Source organism: Takifugu flavidus, chromosome 6, assembly GCF_003711565.1.
Source record: "Takifugu flavidus isolate HTHZ2018 chromosome 6, ASM371156v2, whole genome shotgun sequence".
In the NCBI taxonomy this organism is placed as follows: domain Eukaryota; kingdom Metazoa; phylum Chordata; class Actinopteri; order Tetraodontiformes; family Tetraodontidae; genus Takifugu; species Takifugu flavidus.
Genome location: NC_079525.1, coordinates 9,629,536 through 9,647,939, shown reverse-complemented (window position 1 = coordinate 9,647,939; position 18,404 = coordinate 9,629,536). Strand labels below are relative to the sequence as shown.

Here is an 18,404-nt window from a genome sequence, read left to right as displayed (position 1 = left end):
CGTGTTTGTGCAACTGTGTGTTTCTGTGTGTAAGAAGCAGTGCAAGAGGGAAAGTGTGTGTTTGTGAGTGAGAGAGTGAATGAGCAAGCAAAGATGAAGAGAGAAAAAGAGAGACAGAGAGGACGTGTGTGTGTGTGTGGTGTGTGTGTGTGTGTGTGGTGTGTGTGTGTGTGAGTGCGTGCGCGCTCGTGTGCAAAAAGCATGGGGGAGGGGTGTACAAATGAGATGTGTGCTTGTGTGTATGTGAAAAGGAAAGAGACGGAATGTGTGTGTGTGTGTGCATATGTGTGTGTGTGTGTGTGTGTGTGTGTGAACGTTTGCGTAGGAGGGAATGTGTACACACTTGTGTGCATGTATGGGTTTGTGTGTTTCTATCTGTGTGTGTATGTGTGAGTGTGTGTCAGTGTATGTGTGACGATAGAGGGGGAGGGGAGTGTGTGTGAGAGAGAGTGCGTAGAGAGAGCAAAAGCTAGGAGCAAGCTTTGCAAATGGTGTGTGTGTGTGTGTGTGTGTGTGCGTGTGTTTAAGAGAGAGAGGAGAGAGATTCAGTAGCACAATATGTGTCTGTACTGAATAAAAAGGAAATGAATGCTGTGTGCATGTGTGTGTGTGTGTGTGTGTGTGTGTGTGTGTGTGTGTGTGTGGTGTGTGTGTGTGTGCGTGTGTGTGTTTGCACATGTTGTGGAACAGGGTGTGTGTCATTTAGTGAGTGTAGATTGTGTGAGACTACAATTGTCTTGCATGCAGTAAAGATTGTGTAGCTCTCTCTCTGAGTATGTTCTTGTAAATGCTGTGTGATGAGGATCATAATGAGTTGTGAGGACATTTTGCCTGATCCTCACAACTTCATAGGGCTGATTTGGTGTTAGGTTTAGACTCAGGTTAAGTTAAGGGTTAGGATCAGGCTTAGGTTAGGATGATGGTGAGCTTATGCTCCAGATTGATGTCCCACCTCTGGTCTGGCTCTCCAGCAGGAAGTTAGCAGCACCCAGGTGAGAGCAAGCAAACAGAAAGTGTTTTTTTAAGTATAAAAGCTTTATGTTGCTGACTGGACATCCTTGGTCCAATGAACATCAACACTGATCAGCCAAGCGCTGAATAAGGATTTATCCACTTCTGTCTGTGAATGAGGCCATTAAATTAATGAGTGAATTAATGGATTGGCCGATTGGCGCAGAACTTCATTTGTTTGTCTGTCATGAAGAAATCTGCAGTTTTCCACAAATGATCAGTTCATATACTTCAACATCAGGAAGTATCTTCTGAGATCAGAGGAGGTTCCATTTTCTCTGCTCTCTTTTTTAAGATCTGATGTGTTGCTTTATTTACATACGAAGATGACTACTCAGTTGTACCAGTTTATGTATTTATTAATATTGTTAGCTTTGTTTTGGCAAATTGGTTTACAAGGATCTCAATGAAAAGACTGTTGACTGATGGAATGAAAATGATCAACTGATTCATCTCTGGAACAATGTGCAGAGCAACAAATTCAAGTAGTTCTTCTTTGAAAGGGACTTTAATCAAAGGTAGAATTCACTAATGCTAACCTGAGTCTCTAACATCTGCCAAGCCTTATTCTCAACAAATATTGGGCTGAACTGTTTATGTCTGTTTCATAAATCTTAAATACAAATGAAGAGAGGCACAAAATCTGACCTTTTATCACTAATATATAGTGATGAAACAAGAGAGGCTCAGGTTGATCCAACTGATCATAAATCATCAATGTCCAGTCAAAAAACATGAGGTCCATTAAACAGTGGTTACCACAATAAAATTACAGCTGGAAATAGAACCAGAGTAAAAATATATTTTGTTTACCTCATGAATTTTGATCAGCACTGATGAGTCTGACTACTGTGTGCCATCAACTAGAGAGCTGAATGTGTAGTTTGCATGTATATTTGAAGCAGTAGTGTAGATAATAAATCAGTGTAGTCTAATTAGATTAAATGAGGGAAGCAAAACATTCTGTAACATCTTTATCAGTTTATTTGCTCGCATGTGTCACACCATCTTAGAAAGTGAATTGATATTCAGAATTAAAAAAACAAAACATCTCAATGTGATTATGTATGTATTTATTCCAATTAACAATAATTTGACATCTAATATTATAGGATATGCTTTTGTCGTTCTGTGTTACTTTTTCGACATCAACAGTATTTATATTATACCATTTATGTAAATAAAATAATAATGAAAAAAAATCATTGCCAAATCACACATATTGCCAATACTGTGTGCGCTTGCATCTTTTTAAAATGTACTGTTTCAGTTGTTGAAGTAAAGAAAAATATAGAAAGTTATGTGTATATAGGAGTATATAGTACACAATTTTGTCAGATAGTGTTGACCTGTTGCTGATATACTGCTCATGCATGTAAAGTATTGATCAAGATTTTCCCAATATAATCAAAAATTGTTTTATTTTTGTTTGATTTTAACGTTTGATTTTAAATGTATTTCTTTTAAATTTATCTTCCATTGTTTTGTAATGGTTCTTATAAGTTGGCACGCTAATCACTGGAGACGGTCTACTTTTTCAGTTGCTAGAGCGCGTCTATTCTCCCGAAGGGTTGCCAGGTGTGTTCATCCTTTCTTATTCGTTATTTCTACCTCAACCAGCGAACAGTTTAACATTTCGTCTTAAATATCAAAAATTATTGGAGGATCAATGGCCGGAAACGCCATCAGGGTTCCGTTAGGTGATTTTGTGTGTTTGGCGGCGCCGGTGCACCCCTCCGCTCAGCCGAGTTGGAAGCGTCTGGAATAACCTTGGTGTGAGCCAGTTTAGAGGCAGGAGAGACGAGAGAGCGGCGGTGCGGCGCGGTGTGGCGGCGGAAGATCAGCGATCGCTGCTGAGAACATGGCGGAGACCGGACGCTTCGACTACCGGGAAGATTTCAGCACCGGAGAAGACTTCAAGCCCGTCATGCCAATGCGAGGGTGAGGGCTCGGTGAAACATGACACAGATATGCCCATAACAGTTCCATGATAGTCTTTTCCTCCACAATGACAGCGAGAATCGGGTGGGTGTGTGCGCACGTAAAGGGGGCTGTTTTTGATGGAACTAAAGTTGTAAACATACAATGTTGTGTCCCGGTAAAGGGCGACAACAACCGACCGATGAAGGCGACATAAACTGTGCTGGAAAGTCGCTTACTTGCCTCATGCTAGCCTGTTTTGTTACGTTGATTCCACCTTACAAAGATGTGCGAAAGAGGTGCGTGTTTGTGTGCTCGCGTGTGCGTGTGATGTATTCATGCACAGTGTCCGAGCGACAGGTCTAAAGAGAAATATGCTAAATAATCAGTTTGATTGAGCAGAAAGGTAATTAACCCCGTTCTCCTGTACATGCGCTTTTATATCAAGATGCCGAAAAAGTTCTAAAAAATTAACTGTTCGGTTTAAAAAAGTTATAAAAATGTCACAATGCTCTCAACGTTTTCTAGTGCGTGAGTCTGTAAACGCGCGCTCGTGTCCGTGTGTAATGTGTGCGCGCCTGTGTGTGTGGTTGTTAGACAGAAAGACACACAGACACACAGGGAGGGGGAGAGAGCGTGAGAGAGAAAGGAGCAGCTCTGTGTGTGTGTGTGTGTGTGTGTGTACACGTGTGTGGGGAGGGGAGTGGTGTGTGTGTGTGTATGTACACGTGTGTGTGTGTGTGTGTGTGGTAGAGACATGGAGGGGAGTGGTGTGTGTGTGTGGTAGAGACATGGAGGGGAGTGGTGTGTGTGTGGTAGAGACATGGAGGGGAGTGGTGTGTGTGTGTGGTGTGTGTGTGTGTGTGTGTGTGTGTGTGTGTGTGTGTGTGTGTGTGAGTGAGTGAGTGAGTGAGTGTGTGGTAGAGAGAGGGAGGGGGAGTAGTGTGTGTGTGTGTGTGTGTGTCAGAGAAAGGAGGGGGAAATTGTGTGTGAGTGTGTGTGTGTGTGTGTGCGTGCGCGCGCAACCAAGCAAGAGCAGGGAAAGGAGGGGGGAGTGTGTGTCTGTGTACTGTGTGTATGTGGGCGATGGGAGGGGGAGAGTGTGTGCGTGACAGAGACAGACACTATGTGTGTGTGTGTGTGCGTGTGTGTGCGCGCACGCGTGTATGAGAGAGATAGGGAGGGGGAGTACAGTGTGTAAGGAGTGTGTGACAAAGGAGAGTGTGTGTGTTTGTGTGTGTGCGTGCTCAGTATTGAGTGAGTGAGTGAGTGAGTGAGTGTTTTTCTCTGAGTTTGTGTGGTTGAGAGGAAGTGTGTGTGTGTGAGAGGAAGACAGGGTGAGTTTAAAAGATGAGAAAATGTGTGTTTCTATGTTTGCACATTTTGTTTGTGTCAGTTGGTTTGAGTGAGTATAACACGAGTGTGTTATGAAGGTGTGTTTACTGTGTGGTGAGAGAGGGAGAGACGGACTGAGATGTGCATAAATGTCTGAGAATGAGCACATAAAAGTGTGTGTGCATGTGCAGAATGACAGATAGAAGGGAAGTGTGTTAGAGGCACTGTAAGGGGCGGGGATAGTGTGTGTGATGGGAGGGAGAGAATGTGTTTATGTGTATGTGAAAGAAAATAAAATATAAGGGGGGTGTGTGTGTCTGATGGTTGGATACAGTTCATTTTCTGTGTATCATCTCCATTCTGATCTAATTATTGGGGAGAGACAAAATGTGCATTTTTGGGACTGTGTGAGAAAGAGAGAGAAGATGGAGGGTGTGTGTTACATTGGGAGTGACTGTGTGTCTGAGAGCAGAAATCACAAGGAATTTTGTGTGTTTGCATGTGTGTGAAAGAGAGACACAAACAAGGGCTGTGTGTGTGTGTGTGGTGTGTGTGTGTGTGTGTGTGTGTGTGTGTGTGATACAAGTGGAGGACAGTGTTGTTTCTACCAACTTGTTGATCTCCTAGTTTTGGTCACCAATCTTGTCATAAGGTTAAAGTGTGAAGGGTCACATAGGAACTGAATAAGGGTTATGTACAAAATGGTAATGTTTGATTAGGAAGGATTAAAGTAAATTTAATAAATAAGATAATAAAGCCTATACAGATAACCTGCGCGCATGTGCAAGTTCAAGCTTTTGAAACTGATGGGTGAGTTTGAAAGACCTGAGTAAGAAAGTGCAAATTTTGTGTTTATTCAGTAAGGAGGTGTGTGTGTGTGTGTGTCTGTTTTTGTCTGTTTGTGTGTGCATGTGCGTGTTTGTGTGTGTGTGTGTGAGAGAGACAACGACAGTGTGTTTGTCTGTGTCCTACACAGGGAAGGATAGTGTTTATGCATCTACTTTGTTTATGAAAAAGGAAAGGACTGTGTCTGTCTGTCTATGTGTGCCTGCTTAAAAAGTAGAAAGATACATGTGTGTACTGTGCGTGGGTGGTATGATATATCTGGGGGGGGGGGGGGTTTTTTTATATTGAAAATTCTGTAGTGTATGTGTTGCTAAAGTTTATTAAAGTGTTGCTTTACTGTATAAGTGCACAAGATGCTTTGATTGTGTTCCTTTTGATATTAGAACCAGCGCATTTTCATTCCTTGATGTGTATGGTTGTAATTTTGGCTGTTTGCATGTTAGATATTGGCATTATCTGTGTCTACTAGATATTACTGCATAATAAGAAGTTGTGCATTTGTGTATCCATCATCTTGTGTTATATTTGCTTGTAAATTTTTAAACTATATGTAATGCAAAGATTGCAGATGTGTGTCTTAAGCATGTATGTGTGGATAGAACTTGAGACTGTGTGTGCGCGTGTGCGTGAGGGGGGAGGGAGGGAGAGAGAGATTGCCTGTGTGCCTGTTTGTGTGAGTGTGAGAGAGAAACAGAGAGAGGGAGGGAAGGTGAGAGAGGATGTGTGAGTGAGTGAGTGAGTGAGTGAGTGAGTGAGTGAGTGAGTGAGTGAGTGAGTGAGTGAGTGAGTGAGAGTGAGTGAGTGAGAGTGAGTGAGTGAGTGAGTGAGTGAGTGAGTGAGTGAGTGAGTGAGTGAGTGAGTGAGAGACAGACAGAGAAAAGCTGCGTGTGTGTGAGTGAGAGAGAGACAGAGAGAGATGCTGCATGTGTGTCAGTGTTTGTGTATGTGTGAAAGAGAAATGGTGCGTGTGTGTTTGTGTGGAGGAATAAGAGAGAGGCTGTGTGTGTGTGTGTGTGTGTGTGTGTGTGTAAGAGAGAGAAACAGAGGGAGAAAGGGAAGGAGAGAGAGGCTGTGTGTGTGTGCGTGTGTGTGCGTGTGTGTGTGTGTGTGTGTGTGTTTGAGTGAGCTTTCCTGTGTGTTTGTGTGCACATGTGAGCTTTAGAGAGGGGGAGGGGAGGTGTGTGTGTGAGAGTGTGTGCTTCAGAGAGGATATTTGTGTGAGTGAGCAAGTGAGTGTGTTTGCGTGCCTGTAAGCCTGAGCGGGAGGGGTGTGTGAGCGCCTGTTTGCATGCCTGTGTGTGTGTGTGTGTGTGTGTGTGTGTGTGTGTGTGTGTGTGTGTGTGTGTGTGTGTGTGTGTGTGTGTGTGTGTGTGTGTGTGTGTGTGTGCGTGCATGGGGATCTGATAGGGGGAGCGGTGTGTGTGTACACACATGTGAACTGTTCAAGCTGTGCATGTGTGTATATGTGCTGACGCATATGTGGGTCTTGACTGCCTGTTTGTGTGTTTGTGCATGGATGTGGGTTGGCAGAAGTGTGTGTGTGTGTGTGTGTGTGTGTGTGTGTGTGTGTGTGTGTTGGATAACTAAAAGGAATGAGGAGGAGAAGAATGAGAGAATCGATCTAGGGAGTGAGACGGGTATGGAGGAAGATGGGGGGGGCTTTGGTAAGAAAGTCCAACTAAATCAAACTGATTCAAGAATCAAAATGAGAAATACTGAGAAATATGAATAGGGGATGTTTGTGGACAGCAGCAGTGATGTACAGGGATTAGGTGTCAGTCTTGATCAGTTCTCTGATGGATCCACAGAGGTGAGAACAGTTGTCAGAGTCCTTCAGCTTCATAGCTGCTGCTAATAGAATGAACCTGGATGTTTCCACTTCATCTGAGCCCAGCTGAATCAGCAGTGATGTCATTATTACTGTTGGTTTGTAAAGCTCCAAACATATGTATCTCTGTAGTGTGAGAGCTCTGGTAAATATTGTAAATGAGACGAGCACTGTCATCACATACTGAGAAGTCTAAGCTTTACTTCAGATTTTTCAACTGATTTCTTATTCGACATATTTTCTGACCTGCTTGATGCTTTGTTTTAAATGGAAAAGCTTTCTTCTGGCTTCATAATTGATTATTGATTTTTTTTTTTGTGTGTGTGTGAGACAGAGACACAGAGACAGTGAGGGAAAGATGACAGACAGATGGACAGACAGACAGGGAGAGAGACAGACTCACACAGAGATGGAGAGGGAAAGCAGAGACAGAAAGATGGAGACAAATAGACAGAGACAGACAGACGGAGAGAGACACAGGCAGCCATACAGAGTGAAGGATGCAGGCAAGCAGATAGGTAGGCAGGCAGAAGGGTAGTTTACATGCAGTTTAATCCAGCTCTGCTTAAAATTGGACTTTGGCATCTTGTCCCAGTTCACATGCACCAGAGAGACTCAAACAACTGAGAGGAAGATATTCTCTTCTTCAACACTAGGTGATGATGAGCCTCTTTCCAACAGGTTAATATGGCCTGGTTCTGGTTGACCTATTACATCACTTAGTAAAGACCTGGAGTCAGGCTGCAGACAGCATTTCCAACAACACGAAGGTGGACAATCGTACAGTTCTGTTTACCTCGTGTGCCAGGAAGGCTTTACTTGGTGTGCAGATGAGATGTCCACTCTCCTGTCACTGGCATTCTTGCATATTTTTCTTCTGGGGTCATACACCAGCATGGGTAGGGTGTGGAGAATATGCAGATGCGTCCTTTAAGTCACTATAAGGCCTCAACATGGAGAAAATTGATTTTCAATCACATTATCTGGGTGTTTAGGAGGACTCTGATATCAGTCGGACTTTTACATGCACCTCAGTTGTCCAGTTACAGTTGGATTAAGGCACTAATTTAAGTGCCATGTAAACATACGGGATGGGGAGTGGTGGGAGAGAGGGGGAGGGACGGAGAGAGGGGGAGAGAGGTAGGGGGGAGAAATAGAGAGAGGTTTGGCTTCTAAAGAAGAACACATGAACAGTCGTGCTGATTGTGAGGGTTCTAGTGTGCTGCTACACACGACCGTCGACACACGGTTCAAAGTAGCACTCGATGGGAGTGGAGAGGATTGGTCCAGAGACGGGGGGCCTGGTGGATCTCTGCTGGTGAACTCACCCCCCCCTTCCTTTTCCTTCTTTTCCTCTGTCTGTTGCTTTAATTTTTCATTCCCCTCTACTTTTTCTGCTCTCATTCCTCCTCTCTCTGTTTCCTGTCTCGTCTGCATGAACACACACACACACACACACACACCACACACACACACACACACACACACACACACACACACACTGAGTAATCAACACTTAAAATCCAAGCACAGTCTTCCTATGGCCTAATTTAACAGCCTCCAATGTCATGTGGGCAAAATCAGCACTGAGATCACTAATAAAAGAAGGTGCACAGAACCAGCAGAGACCTGTGGTTTGGCTCTTTTGGGGGAGGCAGTTCTGTGGAGGATTTAGGCTTACTCGTCCATCTTGGGCTCACACAGGTGGCTCTCTTTCAGATATCTGGGGTAATACAGCCCCGGGCAGAGCCTATGAATGTAAACACTAACATACGATACGAATACGATATGATTATAGGAGTGACACACAGAACAACTCTTTTCTGGGTCACCTTTAATAAATGAATTAAATTCAGTCATTTACTAGCAGATGAGGTTAGCAGGGATCCTTATCGTGGGGCCGAGGATGCTTAGATGTCTGAACTTCATCAAGTGTAAATGGACAGCAGTTCATTTAGATGTTTCTGTGCAGATAATTGGAGGTAAAAAGGAGTTGGACCTGGTGCTGTGCTGCTGTTGGTACCATGTGCACCATTGTTCCACCATTTAAAATGACTGGTTCTTCAAGGTGATTCTGCTAATACTGCTGATGTGAGGTTGTTTTTATATTAAATATGTAGCGCCTTGGGCCTTTTTTTTAATCTGACTGTAGTCCTTATTCTATTATAGTTTCTTATAAATATATGTCAATATTTGTCATTTGAATGTGGTCTTGGTGCTAAAGGGAGTGAATTTTTTTTTGGTGCTGCTCTAACTGGTGCTGCTTTAAGGTGGAGGTTGAAAAGTTGAAAGATATCCATGTATGTTAGAGCTCTCTTATAGTGTGTCCAAACACACTTTTCAAACTTTAAACAAACATTTTCTCCATGTTTTTGCCATATTGTTACATCAGAGGCTAATGGAAGCTTTTATTAATTCCCTCATTGTATCGATTAATCTCTGCCCTGATTGATGTGAAATCTGGCCAGTATGAAATAATAATTGTGTGTGTGTGTGTGTTTATTGCAGGCGCGGGTGTGGAAGGAAAAGGAAGGGGACCCCCGTCAAAGTCTTTGTTTCAAACACTGAGGAGGAGAGCGTGTCTGAACACAGCTTCAGTCCAGGTTTGTGTTTGTTGGTTATATCAGTAGAACATATTCTCAATGTGCGTCTGTGTGTATTGGGACATGCACACATGTAGCTATGTTATTGGTGTGGGGGGAGGGAGAGTATACAATTGAGTGTGACCTACTTTTGTGCATGTGCATTTGTGTTTATGTGGCATGTGTCCTGTGATGTGTGTGTGTGTGTGTGTGTTGTGTGTGTGTGTGTGTGTGTGTGTGTGTGTGTGCGCGCGCGCGTGCGTGCGTGTGTGTGTGTGTGCGCGCGCGCGCGCGCGTGCGTGCGTGTGTGCGTGTGCATCCAGGGCAGGGCAGGGCAATGATGACCTTTGCATGCATGTGTGTGTGTCCTTGCACACTCGTATGTAATCCTTTTCCACTGACTGCTGTTGCTGTGCTCTCAGGTGTGTGTAAGGAGGCAGCAGACAGCAAACGCTTCATACCCGAGGCTGCTCTCTTCAGCACAGAAGCTGCTCACCACTGGTAAGTGAACTTTTACCTTTTTCTGTATTCCTGTTATTTTATACAGCTATCCTCATGAAAAGAGTCAAAACAACTGTGTCTTTATGCATACTGTGTGTAGACTGTGCAACAATCCTGCTTGTAGTAACTGGGAGCTCCTCAGCACGTTTTTAGTGTATTTTTAAAAGCTCAGTCAGCAGTATGACGCCCCTATTGTTGGAGTGATTAACATAAAGCCGTCTCAGCCCTCCTCATCTTGAAACATAAGTGCTGTCTCTGAACTTTAGTCCTGCCCTCTGACCTGCTGTGGTTAGGCAGCAGGTAGGTCCACAACACTTCTGTAGTTTTCTGAGTGTTTGAGGACAGAAGGCATCCTGGGGTTTTCCACTGTCCTGCTAAGAGAGTGTTTGACATCATTGGACAGAAATGTGTCGAGACCTCAGAAGAAAAAAGGACCTAAAAAAATATATAACTGTTCATTGGTGACTTCATTGTTCTATGATGAGAGCGTAGCAGTATAATTTTGTCAGTGTCTAACCTAAAGGATTGGTCTTTAAGTTTAGTTAAACTTTAATGCATCTGTGTGCCCGTGAGTCAATTACATCAGGAGAAAGTCAAAATTCCAGCCAAATGTTGTAAAAACATGTATGAGGTCAGTATAAAACTCTGATAGTGGAATAGAATTCTAAATAATGTGATGAAAGAAATAAACAGATTTTGTTTTTCTTATTTTGACAATTAATTTCTGAAGGTACTCATTGAGCCACAGCTGCCTCTGACAAAAAGAGTGTAGAAACTGACCAAAACTTTGTTTTTCAGTGGTCCACCAGAGCTGGCTGATAGCAGAGTCTCTCCTGGATCCAGGTCCAGCTCATCTTCAGCTTCTACACAAGCTTCAGTTCCTGCTGCTTCCTCAGCCCCAACCTTAACTCCAGTCCCTGCTCCTGCACCGGCAACCTCCTCCCGTCAGGCCCCATCTCTGACCCCTGCCTCTACAGCGCCGGCGGCCCCAGCGGCCTCGGCTCCGGCCCCAACTGCCAGCTCATTTCCTCCTTCCCCTAACTGTCGCATCAGAGAGGTCCATTGTGGCAGCCAGGTGCGACTGGTTGTTATAGCCATCCGTGACATCACCAAAGGGGAAGAGATCACTGTGGACTACAGCCTGACTGAGTGGGGAGAGAACCTGGTCAGTACTCCAACAGTCAAAACTTCACATTTTCGGTACCACTGCAGTTCTCATTATCAACTCTATTCTGATACTTTGAATCCCTCGTGTCCTGTAATCACAAGCATGCAACAGTACAATAATCCTGGGAAGGAGACTGAACAACTGATGCGTGATCTAATTTAAAAGTTCAACTTTTTGCCTTGATCATTATATCTTATCTCCAACCAGCTCATGTTTCAGTTGCCTTGGTTACTTCTTCATCATAACATTAAGATTTGCATTCACACAGTGTGCATAACCTCTGACGACATCAGATAGGTAACCATATGTCATGTGCACACATACCCAGAGCGAAGCTAGGCTTGGGTTGCCATGGTGATGGATGAACTCCAGTTTTCACTCTACCTGCAGCAACTGTCTCCATGGCTCCAACATCTGCTCTTTTAATGGATTTTATTCAGTTGGATACATTCCATTTAATTCAAATGCAAACACCATCTATTAGTTTATAAAAATAAATAGATCAAATTGAGGAATGGACTGAATAATAATGTTAATGCTAATAATAACAATAATAATAACAATAAAGAATTGTGATGGCTTATACTTTTCTGTACAGCATATTTGACTGTTTTCTGTTGTGAGCAGCTTGTTGTTACTTTGTTCTAACTCCCCCAAAGCAATTGTGTAAAAAAGGGATATTTATGATGATGATGAGTATTATTAATTAGGAATACTATGGGCACTAGAAAAGTTTTATTTCTGGTTCAGACTACAGAAGTAGTTTAGACATATTTTAATATTAGTTGAGCTTTGAATTTTTATTGTGTGTTTATTCATATTTTAATAGTTCTTTGTTCTGTTGAATCTGTCAATGACACGTAAAACCAAACATACTTATCAAAATGCACAAAATGAAAACTTTGTTACTCCTGAAAGTTGGTTCTAATGTACCTTTTCTGTGTCCTCCAGGGTTTCCGTGGTGCTGTGTCACCAGGCCAACGTGACTGTAACTCTAACTCTGACACAGAAAACAGTAACATTAAAAAGGTATGTTTCACACACACACACACGCACACACACACACACAGATATAGAGAGCTGTAGAAGAGAGTCATATTTAAAATCCGCCAGAAAATCAGTTGAAACAGTTGAAACAAATTAAAATGTCTTTTTTTGTTTGTTTGTTTTTTAACATGTCTTTATATGCCTTATTGCGGTCTCATTTTCCCTCGCGGTCTTGTTCTTCCAGGAGGACGAACCTCTGTCTCTGACGGCCCCAGGGCCACAGAGGCAGCAGCATCAGGACTATGTCACCCCCTCCTGGTCGCTCTCCCCTTCATCTTCCCCTATCTCCCACTCTGACGCTAGTGACTCAGAAGCTGGAAACGAGGACAATGCCAGCCCCCGTGGTCGGGCTCTACGGCGTCGAAAAAAACGGCGAGGCACTCCTTCCAAGAAGAAGACCCTTCACCGGACACACCCTGGAAGGGCGGCAATAGACTCCCCGTCTAATATTCCTCCTCACAACCATCTGCTTAATCCATCCCACTCACCTATCCAGTCCTCTCCTCACTGTTCGTCTTCCTCTTCCCCCTCTTCGGCTAAACACATCTTTAAAGCTCCAGCTCCACTCAGCTCCCACACAGCAAGCAATGTCTCCAGGGGCGGAATATCTATAGACTCCATGCGCCAAACCTGTGACTACTGTGGACGCCACTTTCGTTCCTTGGGACGCCACTTGGATAAACACCATGCACACCAACCAGAAGTGTGCTCTGCCCTGGTGGAGCGCTACACGCAGATGCCCCGCCTGCAGCCGCCAAACACTGGTTTCAGCACAACTCACAGACAAATCCAACAGCATTCTAATTCACAAGTAGTGGAACAGAATCGCAATTCAGATCTGCCACAGAGTGGCGTCCAGGATGTCTTCATGTCTCCGCCCACAATAAGAGCAGCCAATCAGTCCCCTTCATCCACTGCAAGAAACTCCAACGTGCCTGTGTTGACTCCTCCACGTGGTCAGAATGCAGTGCCAGTGTCTGTTTTAAAGAGAAGTCCACCACCTGTGTCTGTGCCTCAATCCAGGAAGGGAGCGATGAGGAGACGGATGGAGGAAAGACCGGGGGAGGATGAGGAAGAGGTGAATGAGGAGGATGAAGATGAAGAAGAGGATGTAGAAGTTGTGGAAGTGAAACGGCCTAAAGAGGAGGAGGACATTGAGGTGCTGTGCCCGCAGTCTTTCAGCAGCAAATCAGCCAAAGAGATGGAGGTGCCAAAGGAGGAGGAAGAGGAGGATGATGAGGAAGAGGATAATGGAGTGGTAGAGGTGGATGATGAGAGTGGGACAGAAGATAAAGAAAAAGACTTGCTGAGGTGAATAAGTGGCTTATGCATCGTGAATGCTGTGTGCGTGTGTATTTATATACACCTTTAGATCCTAACCATATGTCATCCACATATTTAATCAGCCATATTTCCCTTCTCTACAGCTGGGCAAAAATAAGCCAAATGAAAATGAAGGAATTCATGAATGGACTAATGATTTGTTCTTTTTCTTCAGCGGGTCTGGTCGTCATCACTTGCTGCCCCTCCTGTCGTCCTTGTCTTCTCTTGTGTTGTACCTTCGGCGGCTGCAGCATTCGGCCTTCTTGTCCCTGTCTCGGCAGCTGCAGTCAGCTGAAGCATGGCGTCTTCTTTGCCACTCCAGCCTTGCCCTCCTAATTCTGTACAACCGGCGACGCGAGTGTGAAGTCTCCAAGCTGTCTATAAATGAGTATTGTGCTCGTGTCACCCCCCAATGCCCTGTTCCTGTCCCGCCCGGAGCCCCTCCAGCTCTCACTCCATTGGAGGCTTCCCTGTCACCCTTTGAGCGCCTGGTGCTGCCTCACCTCCCCAGAGTCGGGGTCCAGGGTAAACGTGGACGAGTCCAGCCCCTCATTCTTCCACCTCACTGCGAACCCTGTCTGGAGCTGCTCCTACAGACTCGCCAGGATGTCGGCGTCGACCCTGCAAACCCATATGTGTTTGCTAGGCCGTACCACTCCCCCGCCACACCGCTGCGAGGCACCGACCTCCTCCGCAGCCTGGCCCGATCAAGCGGTACTCGTAATCCCCGCGCTCTTACCCAAACCAGGGTTCGCCGTCAGGTAGCTATACTAACACAGCTGCTGCTACTAGGAGAAGGAGAAGAGCCTTGCCAGCCTGGTGCCAGTGCCGTGGAGAGGTTGGAGCACTTCCTTGAGAGGGAGTACCATGTGACACAGGATTGCGCTGGAATCGGCCAAGACCCAGGACTCATGGGTCGAGTGGGCCGAGTTGTCCTTTGTGGAGAGAGGGATGGAGTGCTGTTCAGAGGAATGAGCCTGAACCAAATCTGCTTGGAGCTTGATGGTGAGATTATAGTATGGAGAAGTGGGACTGTGGGTTTTAGGATCAGTAGTTGTACAAAGCAGTGTCCACTAGGGGGGGGGTTATTTGCTAAGTAGGGGTACATTACGGCGATCACGTTTTGACATTTCTCCTTCCAACTCTTCTATTACCTCCCCTCCTCTCAGTCATGTCAGGGAACTCTGCAGAATCGTACTCTGAAGGGGACTCTGAAGGGGAGCAGGTGAAGGAGAAGCCAGAGGGGCCAACGACTGCTGCTACTCCTGAGCCTGCACCTACACTGCTGTACGTTAGGAAGAGCAAAAGCAACGGGCGGGTAGGACGGCCCAAGAAACTGAAAAACAGTCAGCTGCCTGCTCTTCCAACTCCACCTGTACACCGAAGGAGAGGCTCAGGTCTGTAGAAATCTGAATTCCTGTTTACAACAGTCATTTTACAATGTAAACAAAATAGGAGTGTTTCGTTTTTAATACTTTCTTGACTTTTACAGGTAAGCGAGGTGTCCTGAAGCGCCCCTGGTCAGAGGCGGAACGAGCAGCAGTTGAGGAGCACCTTACCCAAAACATCACAGAGCTCCGTGTCCCCGCCAAAGCAGACTGCGAGCGCTGCCTGCAGCAATGCCCCCTGTTGGTCAACAACCACCGTGACTGGCGAGCCATCAAGTTCTACTGTCACAACCGCATTCAGCTGCTCAAGAAAAACCAGCGGCGCGAAAACGAGTTGCAGCCACTTACCGTCTGCTGAAGGGGGACAGTTGAGATGCGGCGGCGGGAAACACACTCCCAAATGGTTCCCTGCTGCCCGTGAATTGCACTACTTTTGAGACAATGGTCCTAAATTTCAGTCCCCTGTTCCAATAGTGAGGTTTTGGTTTTTTTTGATGTGGCTTCTGTTGAGCTTATTCTTTCTGGTGCTCTATTTAAAGGTCTTAAAAGAGAGTCCTCATGGTTCTTCTGATTTAAGGGTCACAGCGCAAGTCTTCTCTCAAAAGCAGTGCATGTAGAGGGGTGCTATTGGAGCGTTGGGATGGGTGGAAGCTCAGAGACTTTGGCAGTAACTGTACAGCCTATGAGCTATTGTACATGGACTTTTTTGGTTTCCTTACAATGGATACACTAAACTGAAATGTAAATGTGGGAGATGACAGAGCCTAACAGTGTTGTATGAACTTGGGGTAGCTTTAGTGTTTTATGCACTTGGACACATTAAAAGGGTCAGTGGCTCGTCGTTGCCGCCCTTTCATTTATAAAGGCTGTTTATTTACAGCAGACTTGATGACAGCTAACCTAGAAGAATCGTCCTCTACAGGTTAGCTGTCTATTCATGCAGCTGGCTGTGCAATTTTGACTTCATTAGATTTTGACCTTGGTTCATACGTGAGGTACTCGATGAATGAAATTCTCTGTTTGCAGTTACTGTGATACTTTTTTTTTAAAAGAAATTAAAATCAAAAACAGAAGGGTGCGCAACATTTAGAGTTCATTTGTTGGTTTCATTTCATAGTTATAAACTGGCCTTTGAATGTTGTCACATTCTAAAATGGACTCTTCCCCTCTGGAGGACCAATGCATATTGTTCTCTTGTTCATCGATTTGTTTGTTGTTGTTTTTTTCTACTTGATGCACAGTTGGTATCAAGAGTAGTTCAAAAGAATGCTGCTTTAGGCGACCAAGACACATCCATTTTTATATGCGGGAAGATTTTCCCCGATCACTTTTTGTTGTGTTTTTTTACAGTCCATTTATCAGAGAAGTGAATGTTCTGCGTAACCACATTTGTTGCATTGGTTTTTGTTCAATATGTTGCTGAAATCTTTGTTCATCAAACTAATAATCACTAATAATCTCCATGAAACCTCGAGGCAGATACTTGAAGTTACTTAAACCCTTTACGGATGTTTTCTTTTTGCTTCTAGCCCTATCAGTTAGTTGTAAATAGCAGAGATCATTATGCTAACTGGTTGATCGTACCAGACTTTTTCAGTTTTGGGGGTCTTGTTACCTGTACATAAGCCCATTTGTAAATATACGTCAGAGACAGAAAAGAAAAAACAATGTATGACATGCATTGTTTGTGTTATGACTTTTTTTTTATATAAGTCTTATAAAAATATAAACTTACTTTGTTGTGGTGTTAGGTATTGATTTCAATGCCTTATAGTTTCTGTTTTCACCTGTTTGATTCTGATTGTCAACGGCTGCAAATGCTACGTCCATTTAATCCACCTGTTAGACACAAACATTGTAAGTGTCTAAGTCTTCCATTGTTGATCAGTAAAACAGCATTATTTGGTTTTGAAACCAGCGCAATTGCAGAATAATCAGTTCAGCACACAACAAAGTACTGAAACAACTTGTGTTGTGAAACAGTCATAAAAGACATTTTGATTAATCACTGATGAAGATTGGAGGAACAATGATGTAGAAGCTGTTGAAGTTCAGGTTTAGTATGTTCTACAGTTTTAACCCATGGAAATGTTGAAGTTCTGCAGAAAAAAGGCACTGCAGAAGCAGAACCTGAAAGAAGTCCCTGTTTTACCAGTCTTAGGGTTAGCTTTGATCATTTTTATCTTTGAACTTCCTTATAATGATCCCAAAGGTGTTTCAATGTGACAACTTTTGGAAATCTTCATGTCCAAGGCCCTTCATGAAACCACTCCCATGGTTGTAACTTACCTTTAATGCCTCAATTGGTAGGGTTTAATATCTATTTCTTCAAGACTTCATTATGTTTTAACTGCACTGAGGGCCAAAAAAACACCAGAAAGCTTTAAAAACAATATCATATAGGGGTTGAATAATTGTGACGGTACTATGAAAATGGATAGTTACACACAAATCACCATGCACTTTCTGTGATGATTCAATGTGTCACTCAACTCATCAATCAATCTTTATTTATATAGCGTCTGTTACAATCAAACTTGTCTCTAGACGCTTTCCAGAATCCCAGGGCCTGACCCCCAACAAGCAACAGTGGCAAGGAAAAACTCCCCTTTAACAGGAAGAAACCTTGAGCAGGACCAGGCGGGACCCTCCTGCTGATGGCCGGCTGGGTAGAGAGAGAGGAGAAGGGGGAGGACAGGTAGAGAGAATAGGTAGAGCATAGAAATACATACAGAAATACATTATATTAAGTAAAATAAGCTGCTGGTCGAGTTGAGTGGGTCAGCAGGGTCGGAGTCAGTAGTTTTGCATGCAGCTCTGAACGCGGCGATACCTGTAGATGAATACAGAAGGAGGGGGGGGGGGGGGGGGGACTACACAAGAAATAACATCACTGATCTACTTGGTGAAGAGGAGAGGAGAGGAAACCTTTTCCCAGTGGGGTGACAGAGGCCTGTCAGGTGATCATGTTTCTGGACCCCGGCAGCCTCGACCTATAGCAGCATAACTAAGATGGTAACCTAATGATTAGACGACCCCCTAAGTATGATAATTTGTCTGTCTATGATAGTAACTGGGACTACAGAATTAGTGACAATAAGCTTTTTCAAAGAGGTAGGTTTTAAGTCTAATCTTAAAAGTAGAGATGGAGTCAGCCTCCCGTACCTGGACAGGGAGCTATACCTGTCAGAACTCTAGCTGCAGCATTTTGGATCACCTGGAGGCTTCTTAAAGAGTTGTTTGGACACCATGATAATAAAGAATTACAATAATCCAGCCTGGATGTAACAAATGCATGGACTAACTTTTCGGCATCATGCCGCGTCAGCAGTTTCTTGATCTTTGCGATGAATGTAAATTTGATAAAAGGCACTTCTAGAGACTGTTTTAATGTGTGAGTTAAAGGACAAATTTTGGTCAAAAGTTACTCCATAGAGAAGTCACCCAAAGTAGAA

The 18,404-nt window shown here is 44.1% G+C and overlaps 1 protein-coding gene across 2 annotated transcripts in view; it reads left to right on the top strand.

The window, feature by feature from the left end:
• The window catches only part of si:dkey-117m1.4 (uncharacterized), a 56,438-nt gene extending 39,755 nt beyond the window's left edge, over window positions 1-16,683 (top strand). Inside the window, exons 1-10 of one of the 2 annotated variants that reach the window (XM_057035353.1) lie at window positions 2,824-2,952; window positions 9,449-9,543; window positions 9,945-10,023; window positions 10,822-11,188; window positions 12,143-12,220; window positions 12,423-13,549; window positions 13,737-14,275; window positions 14,354-14,566; window positions 14,731-14,958; window positions 15,054-16,683. In XM_057035353.1, coding sequence (XP_056891333.1) covers window positions 2,873-2,952; window positions 9,449-9,543; window positions 9,945-10,023; window positions 10,822-11,188; window positions 12,143-12,220; window positions 12,423-13,549; window positions 13,737-14,275; window positions 14,354-14,566; window positions 14,731-14,958; window positions 15,054-15,307 — 3,060 coding nt within the window. In that variant the 5' untranslated portion in view covers window positions 2,824-2,872 and the 3' untranslated portion in view covers window positions 15,308-16,683. Of the gene's footprint in view, window positions 1-2,823; window positions 2,953-9,448; window positions 9,544-9,944; window positions 10,024-10,821; window positions 11,189-12,142; window positions 12,221-12,422; window positions 13,550-13,736; window positions 14,567-14,730; window positions 14,959-15,053 lie in introns of those variants that run through there. The other variant, XM_057035352.1, reaches the window with a different exon arrangement.
• The last annotated feature ends 1,721 nt before the right edge of the window (window positions 16,684-18,404 follow it).